Source organism: Apis laboriosa, unplaced genomic scaffold, assembly GCF_014066325.1.
Source record: "Apis laboriosa isolate Shangri-la unplaced genomic scaffold, ASM1406632v1 scaffold13_cov153, whole genome shotgun sequence".
Lineage (NCBI taxonomy): Eukaryota > Metazoa > Arthropoda > Insecta > Hymenoptera > Apidae > Apis > Apis laboriosa.
This window is the reverse complement of record NW_025221370.1, coordinates 3,412,959-3,431,642: the sequence shown is the minus strand read 5'-3', so window position 1 is coordinate 3,431,642 and position 18,684 is coordinate 3,412,959. Positions and strand designations below refer to the sequence as shown.

The 18,684-nt window shown below is 26.6% G+C and overlaps 2 protein-coding genes across 8 annotated transcripts; one reads left to right on the top strand and one right to left on the bottom strand.

Moving 5' to 3' along the window:
• Window positions 1-853: 853 nt before the first annotated feature.
• On the top strand, window positions 854-9,817 carry LOC122720953 (protein son of sevenless). Of its 3 annotated transcripts, XM_043948093.1 has the most exons (22): window positions 854-1,444; window positions 1,537-1,755; window positions 2,599-2,862; window positions 2,961-3,044; window positions 3,159-3,239; window positions 3,340-3,489; window positions 3,558-3,766; window positions 3,834-4,017; window positions 4,102-4,348; window positions 4,442-4,666; window positions 4,820-5,183; window positions 5,268-5,460; window positions 5,534-5,770; window positions 5,841-5,996; window positions 6,087-6,269; window positions 6,342-6,459; window positions 6,548-6,837; window positions 6,912-7,137; window positions 7,263-7,585; window positions 7,683-7,938; window positions 8,100-8,186; window positions 9,588-9,817. In XM_043948093.1, exons 2-22 carry the CDS (start codon window positions 1,648-1,650, stop codon window positions 9,632-9,634), a joined length of 4,032 nt encoding a protein of 1,343 aa, XP_043804028.1. In that variant the 5' UTR covers window positions 854-1,444; window positions 1,537-1,647; the 3' UTR covers window positions 9,635-9,817. The 3 variants fall into 3 exon arrangements, with proteins under 3 accessions (XP_043804028.1, XP_043804029.1, XP_043804030.1); XM_043948094.1 differs by lacking the exon at window positions 854-1,444 and having other exon boundaries at window positions 1,462-1,755; window positions 7,281-7,585; XM_043948095.1 differs by lacking the exons at window positions 854-1,444; window positions 1,537-1,755; window positions 2,599-2,862 and having other exon boundaries at window positions 2,977-3,044; window positions 3,163-3,239.
• Window positions 9,818-10,313: 496 nt separating this feature from the next.
• LOC122720834 (anoctamin-4) lies at window positions 10,314-18,038 on the bottom strand. Of its 5 annotated transcripts, none has more exons than XM_043947859.1 (10): window positions 17,137-18,038; window positions 15,650-15,983; window positions 14,707-14,854; window positions 13,361-13,643; window positions 13,077-13,222; window positions 12,774-13,019; window positions 12,450-12,649; window positions 12,239-12,376; window positions 11,933-12,150; window positions 10,314-11,862 (listed from the first exon to the last, which is right to left on the bottom strand). In XM_043947859.1, exons 2-10 carry the CDS (start codon window positions 15,804-15,806, stop codon window positions 10,435-10,437), a joined length of 2,964 nt encoding a protein of 987 aa, XP_043803794.1. In that variant the 5' UTR covers window positions 15,807-15,983; window positions 17,137-18,038; the 3' UTR covers window positions 10,314-10,434. The 5 variants fall into 5 exon arrangements, with proteins under 5 accessions (XP_043803794.1, XP_043803795.1, XP_043803791.1 ...); XM_043947860.1 differs by having other exon boundaries at window positions 15,828-15,983; XM_043947856.1 differs by lacking the exon at window positions 17,137-18,038 and adding an exon at window positions 16,534-16,830.
• Between the last annotated feature and the right edge of the window lie 646 nt (window positions 18,039-18,684).

Sequence of the window (18,684 nt, the reverse complement as noted above, 5' to 3'; positions counted from 1 at the left end):
ATATTATTAAAAGTAATTTAATATATAAAAATTAAACAAATTAGACAAATTTAAGGTTTAATGATAAATTTAATGGTAATTTAATTGTAACAATAATATATTTAATATGATAATCAATATTTATTAATAATAAATTTATTAATATTAAAAAATAAAAAAAGTATTAATATTAAAAAATTTTATAAAATTTTATAAATTTTATTTTATAAAAATAGAAAAATAATTTAATTATTGTATTAAATGAACAATAAATTTATTAATAATTATTATAATGATTTATTTGACGAAATTATATGAAATAATATCTTTCATATCAATTTTGTGTTTTATGAAATAATATCCATTAATGATCCTATTACTGCCATCTAGTGAGAATTACTTGAAATATATATAACATTCTTATTACGTATAAACTTTTGTTATATATAATATTATTAATAATTAATGTAGCTAAAAAATAATTAAAAAATAATTTAAAAAATAATTAAAATATTATTGTTATTTAAATATCTTTTTTATTTTAAATTTATAATTTATATTTTAAATTTTATAATTTTCATAATATTATAATATGCATTATTAGATTAATATTTCGTCAATATTAACAACTTTTACAATTCATTTTTTAAAATAATTATAATTTCAAAAATTATATAAATTTATTTTCAGAATAATTATAAAAATTCAAAGTATAGATTTAGACTATTATATAAATTAAATAGATTTTTTGTAAAAATCTACTATATAAATTTCAAAAATTTTTCATTGTCAAAATCGATATTATAATAGTGAAATATCTCGAAATCGCAAATCTCGTTGGAGACAGTATTATCGCAGTTATCGATCGATGCGAGTCGCGCAATAGTATTCTTTAATAGTAGTGGTATTCGTATTAAGTTCTGACAAAAATTCAAGTGAAAATATCGCATAAAATGTACAAACGACATAACTCGGAATTTCTCGAGTTAGCCTCGGAGATGTATTTAATGAGTGATACAACTGTACGAATCTTAAAGAAATTTTATCAAGTAGCTTAGTTGTCGCATTATTCAGAGATGTCTGTGCCTTGAGAAACGGACTGACGGACAGACAGACGTCTCTGTCAAGTTTTTGTGATTCCCAACAAAATGTTGCTGTTTGTAAAATTTGGGAACTCTCCGGAGTGTATTTTATTTTTTATAGTGCTAACATTCTATCGGGTGCGTGATTTTTTTTAAGAAAAGAAACGTATATATAAAAACGTGGTAGTGTTGTCAAAGATCCTGGAAAATCCTAGGGTCCCGAAAACGAAGTTGGAATTTTCTTTACTTCTAAAAACTTTTGCCAACCACGCCCTAAAAAGGTCGGATTAATGGCATTAGAAAACATGGAGTAATTGTAAAATCAAGAAATAAAATCGGAATTCTTAAGAAAAAAAAAAAAAAAAAAAAAAAAAAAAAGACAGGTATTGTTTTAGTTCTACTGGTTGAACACAGTTGTTGATCCCTGCCTTATATGCATGAAATATGAGGTTAGGCTTGGATCTTGTATTTGTAGAAACGTGTATTGGAGTAACCACTTGCGAGAAAATTGTAGACATCTGGCGGTGGCGGGCCGAATTACCGCCGGTCGCTGGATCCACACACGTCCGGGGACGTGACAGTGGAGATGTTTTCGTCGCCGGCGTCAGTGGTAGGCGAGCCGTCAGGCTACGACTTTCAGAAAGAAGAGAACATCGCGAAGTGGAAGGGAGTATTTGTCAACTCCCTACGCAAGGTATTCTCTTCGAATTTTATAATACGAAATTTATAATGATTCTGTCTCACTATGCTTTGATGCCCTCGATAAGCTTTCGTCGATTCGTTCTATTGTCATTGTTGCGCGATATGCATGCGAGTATTTTATGCCCTTTCAGGTTCCACCAAGCTTGTTGTGTCCCAAGAGCGTAACAATAATATTCGATCCTGGGATTCATCTAAATGTTATGTTTCATATACGTCATACGAAATAAATATTTTGGAAATTAACCACTGCATGTTCTTGTAATACAACTTTGTTAAAAACAGTTTGTATCTGTATCTTGAATAAAGGATACTGTTATTTAATGTACTAATTATTTTTTTTTTTTATGAGAATAAGTTATTAATGAAAAGTTTATTTGGAAAAGAAGTTTTTTTTAAATCATTAATTATCATATTAAGTATTTTATGTATCTATTTTAATTATTTTCTCAATGATTATTCTTCCACATATATATATTTTTAAAAGTATAATTCAATTGATAATTACAATATTGTTTAATTATTAAAAAATGATAATGATTAAAAAAATATAGATATAATTATTAAATATTTTATTTTAAATAATTAAACTTAAATAACAATAATCCATGTATCCTAAAATTAATTATTAAATGAATAAATTATAAACAATTATTAAATGATTTAATTATAAACAATTTTGCATATACAATATCCTTTATATCAATATATTATAGTAAATAAGTATGACTAAAAAGGTAACAATTTTAAATCATGGATAATATGTTTGTTTTTTTTTAAATAATCTTTTTCTTCTGAATGATAGCTATTATAATAATAATTAATTAATATAAAATAGGTATTAGAACAAGTACATCCTAGTCTTGAAGCACGACAAGATGCCTTAGACTATGTTGAGAGTTTAATCTTAAGGCTGTTGGGAATGCTGTGTGGTCATCCTCCACCGCATACACCTCAAGATGTGGAAGAAAGAGTAAGACGTACATTTCCCACACCTATTGACAGATGGGCACTCAGAGATGCAAGAGATGCCTTGGAAAAGGGAAAAAAGAAATCACCATTAGTTCTTCCAGTTGACAAAATTCATCAATTATTACAAAAAGTAATAAAATAAATTAAATTTATTTTATACATATTTTTATGTATATAAATATAGTTATATAAATATATAATATATAAATATTATTTTTATATTAACAGGAAGTATTACAACAAAAAATTGATTTACAAGTTAGTCTTTTTGTGGTAGGAGTTTTGGAATATATTTCTGCAGATATTTTGAAGGTTGGTAAAGACTGTCAATCTCTATTAATAATAATCTCAAGCTCTTATTATATTTTTTATATATTACTTATTAACATTAATTTCTGAAAATCTTTAAGACTATTTTCTCTTCAGTTAGCTGGAAATTATGTCAAGAACATACGTCATGTGGAGATATCTTGTGAAGATATAAGGGTTGCAATGTGTGCTGATATGGTAATGTGAATTTTTAAAAAGCATATTTATGCCATATTTTTGTATGTAATGTATCAATAATTACATTATAATTGATAAATAATTAGTCATTTTTTAATAGGTATTAATGGACTTATTTTATCAAGATGATTACGCAGAAGGTCCACAAAGTGGTTTAGGTGCAGTTGTTTCTCAAACTTATGAAGAATCTGTTCGGGATCTTATACATGATGAACGTCACTATTTACGTGAACTTCATATGATAATTAAGGTAAAATAGTTCATTTATTTAAAAAAAATTTTAATTAAGTAAAAAATAATTTTTCCTTTTTTAAATAGGTATTTCGGGAAGAAATTGCAAAATTAGCACAAGATAAATCTGAAATTGAAATACTTTTTAGTAATATTATGGATATTTATGAAGTTACTGTAACATTACTTGGTAGTTTAGAAGATATAATGGAAATTACAGAAGAAAAACAAACACCTACAGTTGGCTCATGTTTTGAAGAATTAGCAGAAGCAGCAGAATTTGATGTTTATATAAAGTGTGTATAGTATTATTAATTAATAGTATAATCGGTTTAAAATTACTAATACAAATTTTAATATTAGGTACGCAAAAGATATTAATAGTCCAGCTTGTCGAGAAGTTTTAACGAATTTATTATCGAGACCTGAAGCTAATGCTGCATTAAGAGCAGCAGGACATGGTTTTAAAGAAGCTGTCAAATATTATTTGCCAAAACTTTTATTACAACCAGTATGGCATTGTTTTTTATATTTTCATTATATAAAGGTATATTTTATAAAAAATAATTTTATAATTATATATTATTATGTACGTTATTCTAATAATTGAATAATATTTTATATTATTTAGGTATTACAGAAACGTACACCAAATATAGAAGATGGTGAAACATTGGAACAAGTACAAGGTCTTTTAAGTCCACTTCAAATGGAATTATTACAATCTACGGCGAGTCTTCCAAAAAAAGATACAGGTTTACGAATGCAAAGTAGAGCAAGAAGGCAAGCAGCACTAGAAAAAACTAGTGAATTACAAAAAACTGTCGATGGTTGGGATCAAAGAGATGTTGGACAATCTTGTAACGAATTTATACGTGGTATGAAAAATATAAATATAATTCTTATTTTTTTATTATTTATTCTTTCATATAAATTAATAGTAGTATATTTTTATTATATTTTTTATATAGAGGATATGTTGGGAAAGGTAAGTAATGGAAGAAGATTAACAGAACGAAGAGCGCTTCTTTTCGATGGTTTGTTAGTTCTTTGTAAACCAAGTGGTGGTAAAAGGGTTAGCGTTACTGTTGCAGCAGTTGGTGTGGTAGGTCATCCAGCTCACCAAGGTGAACTGCGCTTAAAAGAAAGATTTTTTATTAGAAAAGTGGATATTATTGATAGAGAGGATACTGAAGGTAAATAAATAAAAAAAAATTATTATAATCTTATATCTTAATATATTATATATTATATATAATTATATATCTTAATATTTTTAAAATTTTAATTTTATATTTAATGAACATATATTAACATATATTAATGAAATATATGTAATTATTTTTTAGAATTAAAAAATGCCTTTGAAATTGCACCAAGGGACCACCCTAATGTTATTCTTGTTGCCAAATCCGTCGAAGATAAAAATAGTTGGATGGCGGATCTTGTAATGTTGAATACAAAGAGTATGTTAGAAAGAACTTTGGACAGTATCCTTTTAGATGAGGAAAGGAAGCATCCTTTAAAGTTACCTCCACCACATTTATACAAATTTGCCGAACAGGATAGCCCAGAAAATATTGTTTTAGAAGCGAGAGAAAATGGAGGTGTACTATTAATTAAAGGTGCAACTTTGGTTAAATTGGTAGAAAGATTAACTTATCATATATATGCTGATCCAGCTTTTGTACGAACATTCCTTACTACTTATAGGTACATAAATATTTTAAAATTTATATAACATATTATTAAATTTTATTATTAAAATAATTACAAATTTTTATTCTCTTTTTGTAGGAGTTTCTGTTCACCACAGGAACTATTGACTTTATTAATAGAAAGATTCGATATACCGGATCCATCATTAGTTTATGGTGAGGAAGAAAAATCTTCTGGTTGTAAAACAACTGTTAGAGAAGATTGGAAAAGATATAGAAAAGAATTTTGTCAACCTGTTCAATTCAGAGTTTTAAATGTTTTAAGACATTGGGTTTGTAATTTTAACATAACTATTTTAAATTATTATAATTTTATAATACTTATTTAAATATTTTTTATATCAGGTTGATCATCATTTTTATGATTTCGAACGCGATAGAAATCTTTTAGAAAGATTACAATCGTTTCTAGATACAGTAAGTGGAAAATCTATGAGAAAATGGGTAGATTCAGTAATAAAAATTGTGCAAAGAAAATGTGAACCTTCAGAGCAACGACCTATTACATTTAGCTTTGAACGATCTCCACCACCTATTGAGTGGCATCTAAAAGTTCCTGAAGAAGAATGGGGAATATTAACGGTAATATATTATAAATATAATTAATATTATTTATATTATGTAGAAAATAAGTCACTTTTTATTATTATAGTTACATCCAATTGAATTAGCAAGACAATTAACTTTATTAGAGTTTGAGTTGTATAGAACTGTAAAACCTTCAGAATTAGTTGGATCAGTATGGACTAAGAAAGATAAAGAGAAAACATCACCTAATTTACTAAAAATGATAAAACATACAACAAATGTAAGTAATATTTTATATACTTTATATTATATATACATATTTCATCTTACATATTTTAAAAAAATTTTAAATAATTTTTAATTTTTATAGTTTACACGGTGGCTGGAAAAAACAATAGTAGAAACTGAAAATTTAGAAGAGAGAGTCGCAATTGTATCGCGAGCAATTGAAATTATGATGGTGCTTCAAGATCTTAATAATTTTAATGGTGTATTAGCAATTGTTAGCGCAATGGGATCTGCATCCGTTTTTAGGTTAAAATTTACATTTCAAGTATGTTTTTATGTTAAAATTTTTAATTAATTTTAATATATAAAAAACAAATAAATTTTATTATATTTACAGCAAATACCAGCACGATTGGAAAAAGCTCTCGAAGAAGCTCGAGAACTAAATAATGGTCATTTTCGAAAATATCAAGAAAAATTACGATCTATTAATCCACCTTGTGTACCATTTTTTGGTAAATAATAAGGAATAAAACAACCTAATTGTTAAATTTTTTTAATTTTTTAATTTTTGATTAAATTTTTATAAATAAATTTTTGTAGGCATGTACCTGACCAATATTTTACACATTGAAGAAGGTAATCCGGATTATCTACGAGGAAGTCCAGAACTTATAAACTTTAGTAAACGGCGAAAAGTGGCAGAAATAACTGGAGAGATTCAGCAGTATCAAAATCAACCGTATTGTCTTTTAGTGGAGCCTAGAATAAGACATTTCATTGAAAATTTGTCACCTTTTGATCCTAATATGAAAGAAGCCGATATAAGCAATTATTTGTATAATAAAAGTTTAGAAGTAGAACCCAGAGGTTGTAGACAACCTCCTAGAGTTGTAAGTTTTTTTTAAATTACAATACAGCATGCGTATAATAATATCATTTTTATTAATTATTATTTTTTTTGTAGTCTCGTAAATGGCCGGATTTAAACTTAAAATCACCAGGCATTAAAGCTAGAAGTTTAAGCGGTAAATTACCAGCTCCATTGCAAGCTGTAGCTTCAAGTGTTAGATTACACGATCCTCCTCCGGAAGCTCCACCACCAGAATTACCAGAAACTCCTCCACACACTTCACATATTATAGTTTCTCATGTAGGGGACCACACTGTTTTTGCACCTGTATTACTAGGAGGTTTGTATGCTATAATATTGAATTTAGCATGCGCTTTTTACAAATTTTATTTCTTTTAAATAAAATTATTTTTATTTTATTATGTAGTATGCTTAGATAGTAGATGTATGTTACTATTAATACAGGTACAGCTCAACCTCCAGGTTCACCAGGTCCTCTCAGTATGTCGGGACTTTCGATCAGCTCACCAGGTAGCAGTCCACAGTTAGGATCACCTGGTCATTTGCCAGTTCCGCATCATCAACCACAGAATCATTTTGGCTTTAATTCTGGTACAATAGGTGTAATGGGAGCTTTAACTGGTATGCCATCATCAAGTGGAAGTCCTAGTGCTGCTATGCCACCTCCTCCTTCTCCTAGCCACATACCTGCTATTCAACCTCCGCCTCCTTTGCCACCAAGATCTCATAGGAAACGAGAAAGTTCTATTAGTGAGTCACCACAACAGGTAAATTATTAAAAAAATTTCATTTAATTTATTTTTTATTCAAATTATGTATTTTATATTATAACATGTTTTGTATCATTTATTTTTGGATATATAGGCGAGACAAGCTCCAAATGCACCAATACTTCCTCCACGAGATGGTACGTCTCCACCACCATTACCGCCACGAAAAGATTTACCTTCCGTGATGTTACCACCTCGCCTTCCTACAACGTTAAATCCAAGTTGTTCAGCGCTACTCGCTAGGCGGAATTCGACGTTAGAAAACACGTGTTCGAGTACTGTTCATCCACGAAGACATATGTCTTTCAATGGACCCAGTCCTACAAAACTTCCACCTACGCAACCTAATGGTAAAAATATTAGATTATATCAAGAATTTCCTCATATAAAATTGGAAATCTTTATATGATTTATATTTTAAATTTTACATTTTAATATTAAATTTTCCAAATTCATCTTGCATATAATTGTTTCATTATAATTTTTTCACAATATTTATGATGAATTTCAGGATCGGTAACACCAAGATTACCGCCAAAACCATTGCCGGGACGTCCACCAACTACCATGTTTAATTTCAATGCTCCTCCTGGATCTAGTTAAGTGTTACATCTTCCTACCTCTTACCTAAATTAAATCGCATCTTTTGGAATTTAGAAATCGAGATTTAGTCCACTCAGAAAGATTAGTTGAATCGAATATTTTGCTTATACAGTATATTTTACAAATTCATACTGTTTATGTAACATTTTTACAAAAAACTTTCATAGGAATGCATTCAAAATTCCATATTAATGTATTTACCACAATTTTTTAGTCAAATATTTGAAGCATAATTGGTAAATGCATTGATGCGAGAGAATAATTCAACGAAAATTTTATCGTGATATAACTTATACGTGATGAGATGCTGTTACATTCCTTTTTACAATTTGTCTTTTTAATATATGTGACATATTTTTATTGAAAGTTTATTTTTCGAAAGGATATAGAATGTTTTATCGCATATAGTATATTTTTAGAGGTTTTTTTACCAAATGACTATATAGTGACTATATAGTAAATATAAGGCTTTATATCCTGTTCGATTGAATAAACTAAGTTGAAGCTATTCATCTTTGAAAGATATTTAAAAATGAAATTTGTACAACAGTTTGCCTAACTAAAAAAATATATATATATATCAATTTCTGTTGTTCAAATCTACAAAATATTTTTATAAATTAACAGAAGAGAATTGCTTTGATAATTTTGCATATCTGAATCATGTATCGCAATATAATGCATGTTAGTTCTAATACACATACTGATAAAAATAAGCAAAAAAAACCAAAATTATTTCTGCAATAATATAGAGGCGAAAACATTTATTTATAAAAAACATTTTATCTAATAACTTTATCACACGTATGCATGCGTATACACGTATATGTGTGTATATATATATATATATATATATATATACACTTTTTTCTACGAAATGCCCAAAAAAATGTAAATTTAGCATAAACAAAGCAATAATATTACAAGAATATATATTATTATAAGATGGATCGCTACAAATGATTTTATTCGTAGAAAATTTAGAATAAAAAAAAGCAAATAAGAAAACATGAAGATTGTTTCTCATTTTTAAAATTGCACATGAAATGATAAATTATATTTTTATGATTTGTCACTTAAACGCTTATAACGATATATTTTTAAAAAAAAATGTAAATGATTGTATAAATAGGATAAATATTGCATATTATAACATTATAAACAGATTGAGGAATGTAGGATACATTTCATCGCATTCGTTTACTATTTATTTAGAATTTATTAATTAGAATAGTTAAAAAATTTTAAATTCATGTGTCCATCAGATCCGGAGATCTGACTGAATGGACTATATATCGATTTCAGTCATCCGAATGGTCTCCTTTTCTTTAAAACAAGAAAAAAGTAAAAAAAAGATCCCTATCTATCCCTCAACACAACTGTGATACACTTTTAGATTTTAAAAAGGAAGCAGAAGACGCAAGAAAGTGCAGTATGGAATGAATTATATGCCAATATGCATATAAAATTATACATATAAATCGTGAATCAATAGCAAAAAAAAAAGTAAATATGTACATGTATATTATTATAAATATATTCTATAGTAATTATTGTAATAATGTCAAGCATAAAATGGAGAATGAAATATTGAAATTATGTACAATAAAGAGTATATTGTGTAAATTTTGAGAAAATCCTTTGTCCTTTACATTATTAAATATTTAACAACTGATGATGAATGATAACAAGCAATAGAAACACAATTCGACTATTATTTATATTTTTTATTAACCGGTATTTTCGTATTTCTATTATGTAATATTATGATTTAAAAATTATTTAAAGAAGTATAATTATAGAAAATAGAGTACCATATTCAATGTATTATAAAAGAGGATTTTTTTAATTACGTATATATTAATACTGAAAGTATTATATAAGTCACACATATATTTAATCATATGATCAAATGTTAAAAATTTTTAAAATAATTTTCGGTATATCTTTGAAAAGTATTGATATACATTTGGCATTTATTACAACATCACATGTTAATTTGATTGTTTTTTGTTTCTTATTCGCATATTTTATGCAATTTTTTAAAATATCACAATTAGTATTCTATTTATTTGTACTTGTTATTCCAATATTTATATAGGATTTTGCTATCAGAAATATTATTTACATAACTATATAAGTAAATAGTTTTTGTACAAATAAGCGAGGTATTTAAAAAATATTTTTTAAGTATCTCTAAGAAAGTAATACAATCTATATATATCTATGAATCTATTTTAAAATCATGTTACCTCCCATACAGTCGAACCGTCACTGTTTCTATTATGTCTGGAAGCTACATCAACATGGGCATCTAAGCCATCGCTTAATTTACTAAAGCGTCTTGCCCAACTACCTCTACCACCACCTGCAGCTCTTCCAATGCTACCTGCTTCTCTAAGCATCGATAAAATATCATCATCATCTTCTCTACTTTTTATACCTTTTTCATACTTAGCTTCTTGAGCAAGTAAACGTTCTCGTTGAAGTTGGGTTGCCAAAGAACGAGGCACGGCTGGTATCACATAACTCATTATGCCAGTTAAAGCGAAAACAATGTGTTCAAAAACAACAACGAAGGCTAAACGAGCTGCGAAAACATGCCAATATTGTGGGCTTAGTCCATATGGATCGTTAGCATGGTCCGGTCCATTTCTGTAGCCTCTATATTGACATGTTTCCGGATGACGAGTATCCATATCGCTTTTCATATCATCTCGATAATCTGATGTATTAAATTCTGATAAAGAACTATCAATGTAACCCACTAAATCTTCTGTGGGTGAGTAAACGATAGCATATACGCTACGAGGGATGAAATCTGACGTGTATGCAATAACGAATGCATTCGATACTACAGCAACGTAAGTTACTCCACGTAATATACCATACCAAGCTCCTATATCTTGTACTCTTTCTGCTAATGGTCTTCTCGCTTCTTTTACCATTTTATATGCGTCTAGTCGTATTTCAGCTATATTGTTTAATAACGCAAACAATGGCGCTAACGGGAATGCAGCGACGAACAAAGTCACAAATCCATATTGTAAAATCATTTCCAAATATTCATCAAAGAGCGCGAGTCTTCCAGGGTCTTGCAATTGATAATCTTTCTCCCAGTAAGTGTATGGTCTGCCATGATCTTTCGTAGCAGCAATATGATTTCTTTTACGCCACCAATTCCACATTTTTGGTGATAATATTTCTACAAAATTATTGAAACATTGCTTGCCTACCATTATAATAGCAAGTTGTATACAAAGTTCCGACAAACATCCAGCTGGATCACACACATCTGTTTTTATACGAGAAAATTCTGTAGCTCTTGCATCAGCATCTCCAGGATGAACATAAAACCTTCCTTTAAAGAAGGCTATATAAATAAGGGATGAATAGAAATTGACAAATTCGAACAAAAATATCTTGAATGTAAAACTAGATTCGTATTCAGTCTGTGTTCTAGGATTTTCCATGTTCACCATCCATCGTGCTAAACGATGATACACTCGTGTAAGGATCATAATAATCACTAAATTAATAAGGGCAGCAGTCATAGAGGTGAAAATCTTTGCGTGTTTCTGTAAAAATGGACCTCCACCTTCATAAAATACGGATACTAACGATATTCGAGAAATAATAGTTCCCAGTACAGCACCCAAAACAACGCATATCTAAAATTTATTATTTAAAATTTATTATAATAAAATTTATTGCAATAAATGTCACGAGATATATAATTACCATAAAAAATACTATAGAACCCGTGGCACAAGAACGTAAAGCTTTAGACCATACTGGTAAGTAAGGTTCTCTTTCTCTGGTCACAGGATTTATTCGAAATGTTTTTACCGTAGTTTCAAACTCAGGTCGAGGTTCTTCTTCACTTTCAACGTTTTGAAGATCCCATTCCCAAATTATCACAGCTTGTCTTCGTTTCCATAATTCAAGAAATGTCGTGGCTAAAACATTGAAAAAAAATAAAAAATATTCTTTATGACATTAAATTATATATTATACCCCAAAAAAAAAATAAATTATATAGCATACCCCAAAATGACATAAAAATAGCAAAGAAGACAGTAGCAGGATTATCGAATAAATAAGTTAATTTTGAAAATAAGCAGGATTCGCCGAGTCTTTGATAGGTACATGCTTTATCGCAGACAGGACATAATGTAATATTTCCTAAGAGAAATGATTTTTGTTAGTAAAATGAGAAATTATGAAATAAGATTAAGATTGTATAAAATAAAAATACCTGCTATATTATAATCACATATTTCTCTACTCGGTACATTGTCAGGTCCATCCATACTTCCTACGCCATACATAAAACACAAAAGGCCAACAATCGCTGGTGCGTATAAACATTTTGTGTAAAATCCTAGCCATGCAAAATAAAGAGCTACTTTTTCTCCAAAATATCGTCTGATTAACCATAGAGGTTGTCTTTTGTACCTAAAAGAAATAATAAAGATAGAAAATAGATATATAAAAATTATTTAATAAAATACAATCACTTATATTCGTAATATTATTCATAATATAATTAAACTAAAAAAATAAATGATAATAAAATTACCATTGCGAAGGTCTAGCCCATATTAAATATAATAAGTATCTATCTAAATTTTCACCATTTAATCCAGGTTTATTATATGGACCCTCATGCAGAGAATAACAATCAAGATAAGTGCCATCTGCTAAAAGTCTTCGGATACCTGCCTTTTCGTGATTTTCATCATATCGTGCTCTCAATAAAATTTGCATTACTATTAAAGATCTTTGAGCAGGAGTATAAGCTGTATCTCTATCTTTTACTACAAATCTATAAAAATATAGTATATATAAGTAAATAAATATTTAATTTACTTTACATTTTTACCTTTCTTCTCGATCGCCAGAATCAATGCTATCATAAAAGCTAGGCTCTTCCGGATACTTTTTTGTATCCCAAGTATGTATCTCTTTTATCCATTGTATCCATCTTTCCCAAAATTTCGGACTTTCTTTTACATCCTCATTGCTTTGCTAATAATAAAATAATATAAATAAATATTAAAATTATTCATTAAAAGATAAGAATTTCCTTTAAAGGACATTTTAAATTAGAAAACTACATTGATATAAATATAAGTAATTAAATTTTGAAAAATTTCATAAACTTACCCAAGCTTTAACAGATATAGTGATAAATCTTTTAGTGGGTAATTTCAAATTCATTACTTCAGCATATTGAACCTTAATTTTCCATGGAATGTGCAACTTTAAGAAATAAGTTTTTCCGTCAAAAGAATTTTCTTTTGGTTCTAATTCTAATTGCAAACCTTCTTTTAATAAATTCTGTTGAAAAACACGTCTTTGTTCCTTTCGACGCGCTTCTAATTCAGTCATTACTCCATTATTTTCTTCGTGATATACTAAAACCATATCAATGCGTCTACGACCATCTCTGCAAGTAATATGTGTATATATATATAATGTATTATTATCGTATCTAATAAATTATAATAATTAAAATTTATTGTTAATTGTTATTAATCAAGAAATATTTCATATTAAATTTTCCTAAAAGATTATTAAAAACTGCATTATTTATAAACTAATATCCTAAAGTAAATTATTTCAAGATTATTTAAAATAATTTTAAAGTTAATTCTATAAATTTATTTCATATTTATTTATCATAAAATTACTTCAGTCATTTCATTCTCAAGTCGTTTTAAGTTTTTAAAATTGAAGACGTTTTTAAAATTGTATGAAGATTATTTTATTTCTTTTATTTTTTCGATTTAAGATGATTTTAAGATCATTTATGCTAATTTAAGATTTTTTAAAAATTGTTAAAGACTTTCAAATATTATTTCTATAATTTCTATAATTTAAATTATAATTACTTAAATGTTGTTTAATTTTATTTTAAAATTATCAACGAACAAATAATTTCTTTGAAAAAGAAATGAGATTATTAAATATATATTAGGATTCTTTTAAAATAATCTAATAATAAAGAAAATAGATAATATCGTTAAATCTAAAATTAAATTAGACACGAACGAAAGAAATCAGATAAACATATTAAGACATAAAATCGCAATAATCTAATTCGCTGGTCACGCAATAAGAAAATTAATTATATAAACTTTTTTTATACATCGTGGCTTTTGTAATATCACATATACATATATTATTTTCTAATTATAATATCCTTGATAAGAATATTCTAATATAACTAGATATATTATTTTTGCCTGTTTTACATACTGTTATTTTTTTTAAACTACTAATTAAAATATTAAAATATAACACAACAATAAAATATTATATATTATAATAATATAATTTAATAATATATATTAGAATTAAAATTCTAATTATGAATAAAATTAATTAATTTAATTTTGAATTTACTTTTTTATAAGAAAAAAAAATAAAATCAAATTAATCAGAATAAGTCAAAGAAAACCAGTTAGTTAAAAAAAATTAATTGATTACGAACTAATGTCATTACAGACCGGAAATAAAGTGTTTCAGGATCTATTTCCGTTTCTGAAGATGAATCCTTTTGTAACAAAGAATCTCTTGGTACATCATTAGAAAATATTGGTGTTCCTGGTAATGGTGGTGTATCTTCTGGTGTCGTTGGTACTGTAAGTTTAGGACCTATTAAGGATAAAAACATTTTCAAACTAATTTAAAACTTTAAAATTCAATATATTAATATGTAACTATCTGTAATTATGTAACTATTTGTAAAATAATTATTCTTTAAATAATTGCCATATATAAAATAAACAGACTTTATATAAAAATATTATTTTTCTAAAAAAATATAATTGCTTTTCAATGTATAAATGAAATTGTCAGCATCTGTTGCATGAAATTTTAATCTGTTATTATACCTTACTTAAATTAGTTAAATAAAACTAATCAACATCCTTTTACCTTGAAGATCCAGATCATGTAATAAATGTATGCTCAATATCGCGTATGTCATATAAATTTTAAAGTAATATAAAGGATATAGTAATCATCATTAAAAGTTTCAAGTTATATAAAATCAAAAAGAAAGATAATAATAAGAGACACGTGTTGGTTTGACGATGGTCCGATAGTCATAAAGTCTTTACGGTTGCGATGAAGTTACGGATATATTATTCATATCTATTATTCGTGACACACTGACATTCATATATATATTGATCGTAGTTTATTGACTTAGGCCTATTTCAACTATAAGGCCAACATGTAATTGCAAATACTTATTCCGATTATATATATCGAATTCTTTTCAAGTTCTTCTTAATTAATTCGAATGTTCTTTATATATTTTTTAAATATAAATAGAAAAAAATTAAAAAACTTTTACATCTCAAATAATTTAAATAAAAAAAGTTAAAGAAAAAAGAAATAAAATAAAAAAAAAAAAAAGAATCAAAAAATTTATTTGAATCCTACCAAAAGCGTCCCGAGCAGTCAAATTTGTTCCCGATGGATAAATATTGGTTCTAGATAATTTCTTGTTAATTTTTGGCGATTCATTTGATTGAATACCATTTTTATTCATTTCGTATATTATTTCTTTGTTATTTCCAATTTTTACGCTTTTGTTCATAGTAGGAGAATTTGATATTACTGAAGTTGTTTTTTGGGGTGAAGAACTAGTTGATGATGCTTTCGATGGCGAATTCCTCGTTCCCGTTGTATTCACATTTGTTTGAGATTCATTTGAGCTTGATTCGGTAATAATTGTATTGCTAGTAGACAAACTTTGTCGTCTACTGTGATTATTCTAAACAAATAATTTTTATTAATTATATTTTATCCAATATATATTTATTAAATTATTAAATTATTTATTTGTTTTTCAATAAAAAAATTAGAATTATATAGAATAATGTTTTATTATTTTTCGATAGTTATTTTGTTAGTAAAATCTTCAATTAGTTATATACATTAATATGTTGTTCGTATTACCTAACTTATTATTATTATGTACTACTAATAATTTAATGATATGAAATATTTATTTATAGAAACATTTATCACGTAAATATCTTTCATTTGTATTGCATAGCATATTATAGAATAAATAATGCGTGACTAGTTTAATAATCGATTATTTACGTGCATTTTATTCGAAAGATTCATTGATTAGATCAAGATAAAATGACGATGCAATTTTTAAAATATTCATTGTTTTTATTCATAATAGTATCATTAAAAATTCATATAGATCTTTTATATGTAGATCGTAAAATAGATCATAAAATTTATTAACGAGAAAATAAAAAGAAAAAAATAAATAAAAAATAAAAAAAAAGAATATAGAAATATAATACCTGTGTTTCATCTTCGACTTGAAGCTCACTATTATCCATTGCGTTCAATTAAATTTAATAAATAATGCCAAAAAATTCTCTGTCACCGATGATATTTAAAAAAAATGCATATTTCGCGACAATCTTGTCATTCTGTACATCCAAATGATAGAATGCTCTCTTTTTTAACTAAGAGCAAGTTCAATTTTTTCATTTTAATGATATTAATTTGCAATACGTTAATAATGAAAATATCAAAATACCACAACTTTTTATACAATCATATTATTAGTATTGAATGATAATAATTTTATAAATGTTTTCATATTTTCATGGCAATTATGCAAATTACAGAGATTGAAAAATAAACAAGAAACTTATTGAATTGTTATATGTAATATTACAATATCAGAACCGGAAATTCTTTCTTAATAACGATTTTTCTTAGAAAGATTAACTATTATGAAATTAAATGCAACTATATTCATCAATAAATGTTTTTTTAACTTATAATTTTATTTCACTTGCTAATCGATCGATAATGTATCGATAGAAAACGATAAATCGATGAAAAGTTAGATTCCGATTCGATCGACATTTACATGTACAACTCATGATAATCACATCTGATCAGTCGTCGAATAAATGGAAATCGATCATAGTTTGAGGCTGTCATTTAGCCTCTCTTTTTCAATTATGAAATAGTAGCCTGCTATTTTATGATTATCACTTTTTCCAATCCGAAAAGATTTGAATGTGTTTGGTCCATCAGAAAAAATATAAATATTCCAGTTTTTCATATTTGATCTTCAAGGTAGATCCATAAATTCGTTGTACGACATGATATCTTTAGATAATCACGACCTCTATAATTGATATTTCAAAATGCATGTATTTTGTACCTATGTAGATACTTTGTCGTATGTTTTTAATCAGAACATTTTATTACATATTTCTTCTTTATTTAATTTCTATTTCATTGTCAATTTAATTGCTAATTATTTATATAATTTCATTGTCTTTTATAATTCGTCTTGATTAATAATTTCAATCATTAATAATTTATAATTTTAATTGTTGATATCTTATTTGCATAATATATATCTCATTATTGGAAAACAATAATTCTTAACAAATAACTGACAATAATTAAGAAAAAAAATTGATGTCAATTCACAGTATGAAAATCGACAAAATATAAATCTCTAAATATTTCTAAATTAATTAACATGTATGATCACATATCATATTTTTTAATCTTTGGCTTTTTTCTTTCGATTATTGTTTAATTATTGTTTTGTAATTTTATTAAAAATGAATCACTTTTATGTATACAAACTATTTCTTCATAGCTAGAAATGTTAAAAACTATTAATATTGCCCACAATCACTAAATAATAATTGTAATTAATTGTGTTTTTTTTGATTCTTAATTCTTAACAAAACAATTTTTGTATTTTTGTCACTTTTTTCAAAATTCTGTAAGATATTCTTAATTTTCAAACGATGTTTGATTAGTCAGATGATGCCGGTAACTTCCACTGCAATACTGTGACACATACTGACCTCCTCGTGGTAGGATGATACTTATATGTTGCACACATGATCATGCGTATGTTATTTACGAATACTAACTATATACATGCCTTTGCATGAATAGAACATATATCGCAAACATGATTCGTATTTCAATATTCTTTTACGTTCAAACTATATACATATATATTTATCGTATAATTTAGTATTTTATTTACAAATATAACGAATGACAATGAGTGTTTCTCATAGATTTATAATCACATTGATATATTATATTTCTTGATACCTAAACTTTTAAAAGATATAATTTTTTAAATCATTTTAGATTGAATATCTTTCCGTTTATATGATATACTATTTATATTATGTAAGTAGAAATATAAATGTTCACACACACATATTAACACATAATATTCAACTTACGTTCTATACATTGCATGACATATACACTAGTTTGCGTAGTATTAGTATGAACGTAATGACACTAGCATGTCACACGTAAAAGATCATCAAGGATTTTAACCCTTGTATAGGTATGCAATAGAGAAATACACGGGACAATGAGGTTTTCGAATCTCTATGGTTACCGAATAAGCACAACATATGTTACGTATTACAAAGTGGTTCTTTTAT

Bases quoted from the DNA above. Each gene is read 5' to 3' on its own strand.
- LOC122720953 (XM_043948093.1), top strand. From the start codon at position 1,648: ATGTTTTCGTCGCCGGCGTCAGTGGTAGGCGAGCCGTCAGGCTACGAC. The intron at 3,045-3,158 runs GTTGGTAAAGAC...TTTTCTCTTCAG, and splicing joins TTTCTGCAGATATTTTGAAG to TTAGCTGGAAATTATGTCAA. The intron at 6,838-6,911 runs GTAAGTTTTTTT...TTTTTTTTGTAG, and splicing joins GTAGACAACCTCCTAGAGTT to TCTCGTAAATGGCCGGATTT.
- LOC122720834 (XM_043947856.1), bottom strand. From the start codon at position 16,572: ATGGATAATAGTGAGCTTCAAGTCGAAGATGAAACACAG. The intron at 13,644-14,706 runs GTCTGTAATGAC...TATTACTTGCAG, and splicing joins CCTGAAACACTTTATTTCCG to AGATGGTCGTAGACGCATTG. The intron at 12,377-12,449 runs GTATTTTTATTT...CATTTCTCTTAG, and splicing joins ATGTGATTATAATATAGCAG to GAAATATTACATTATGTCCT.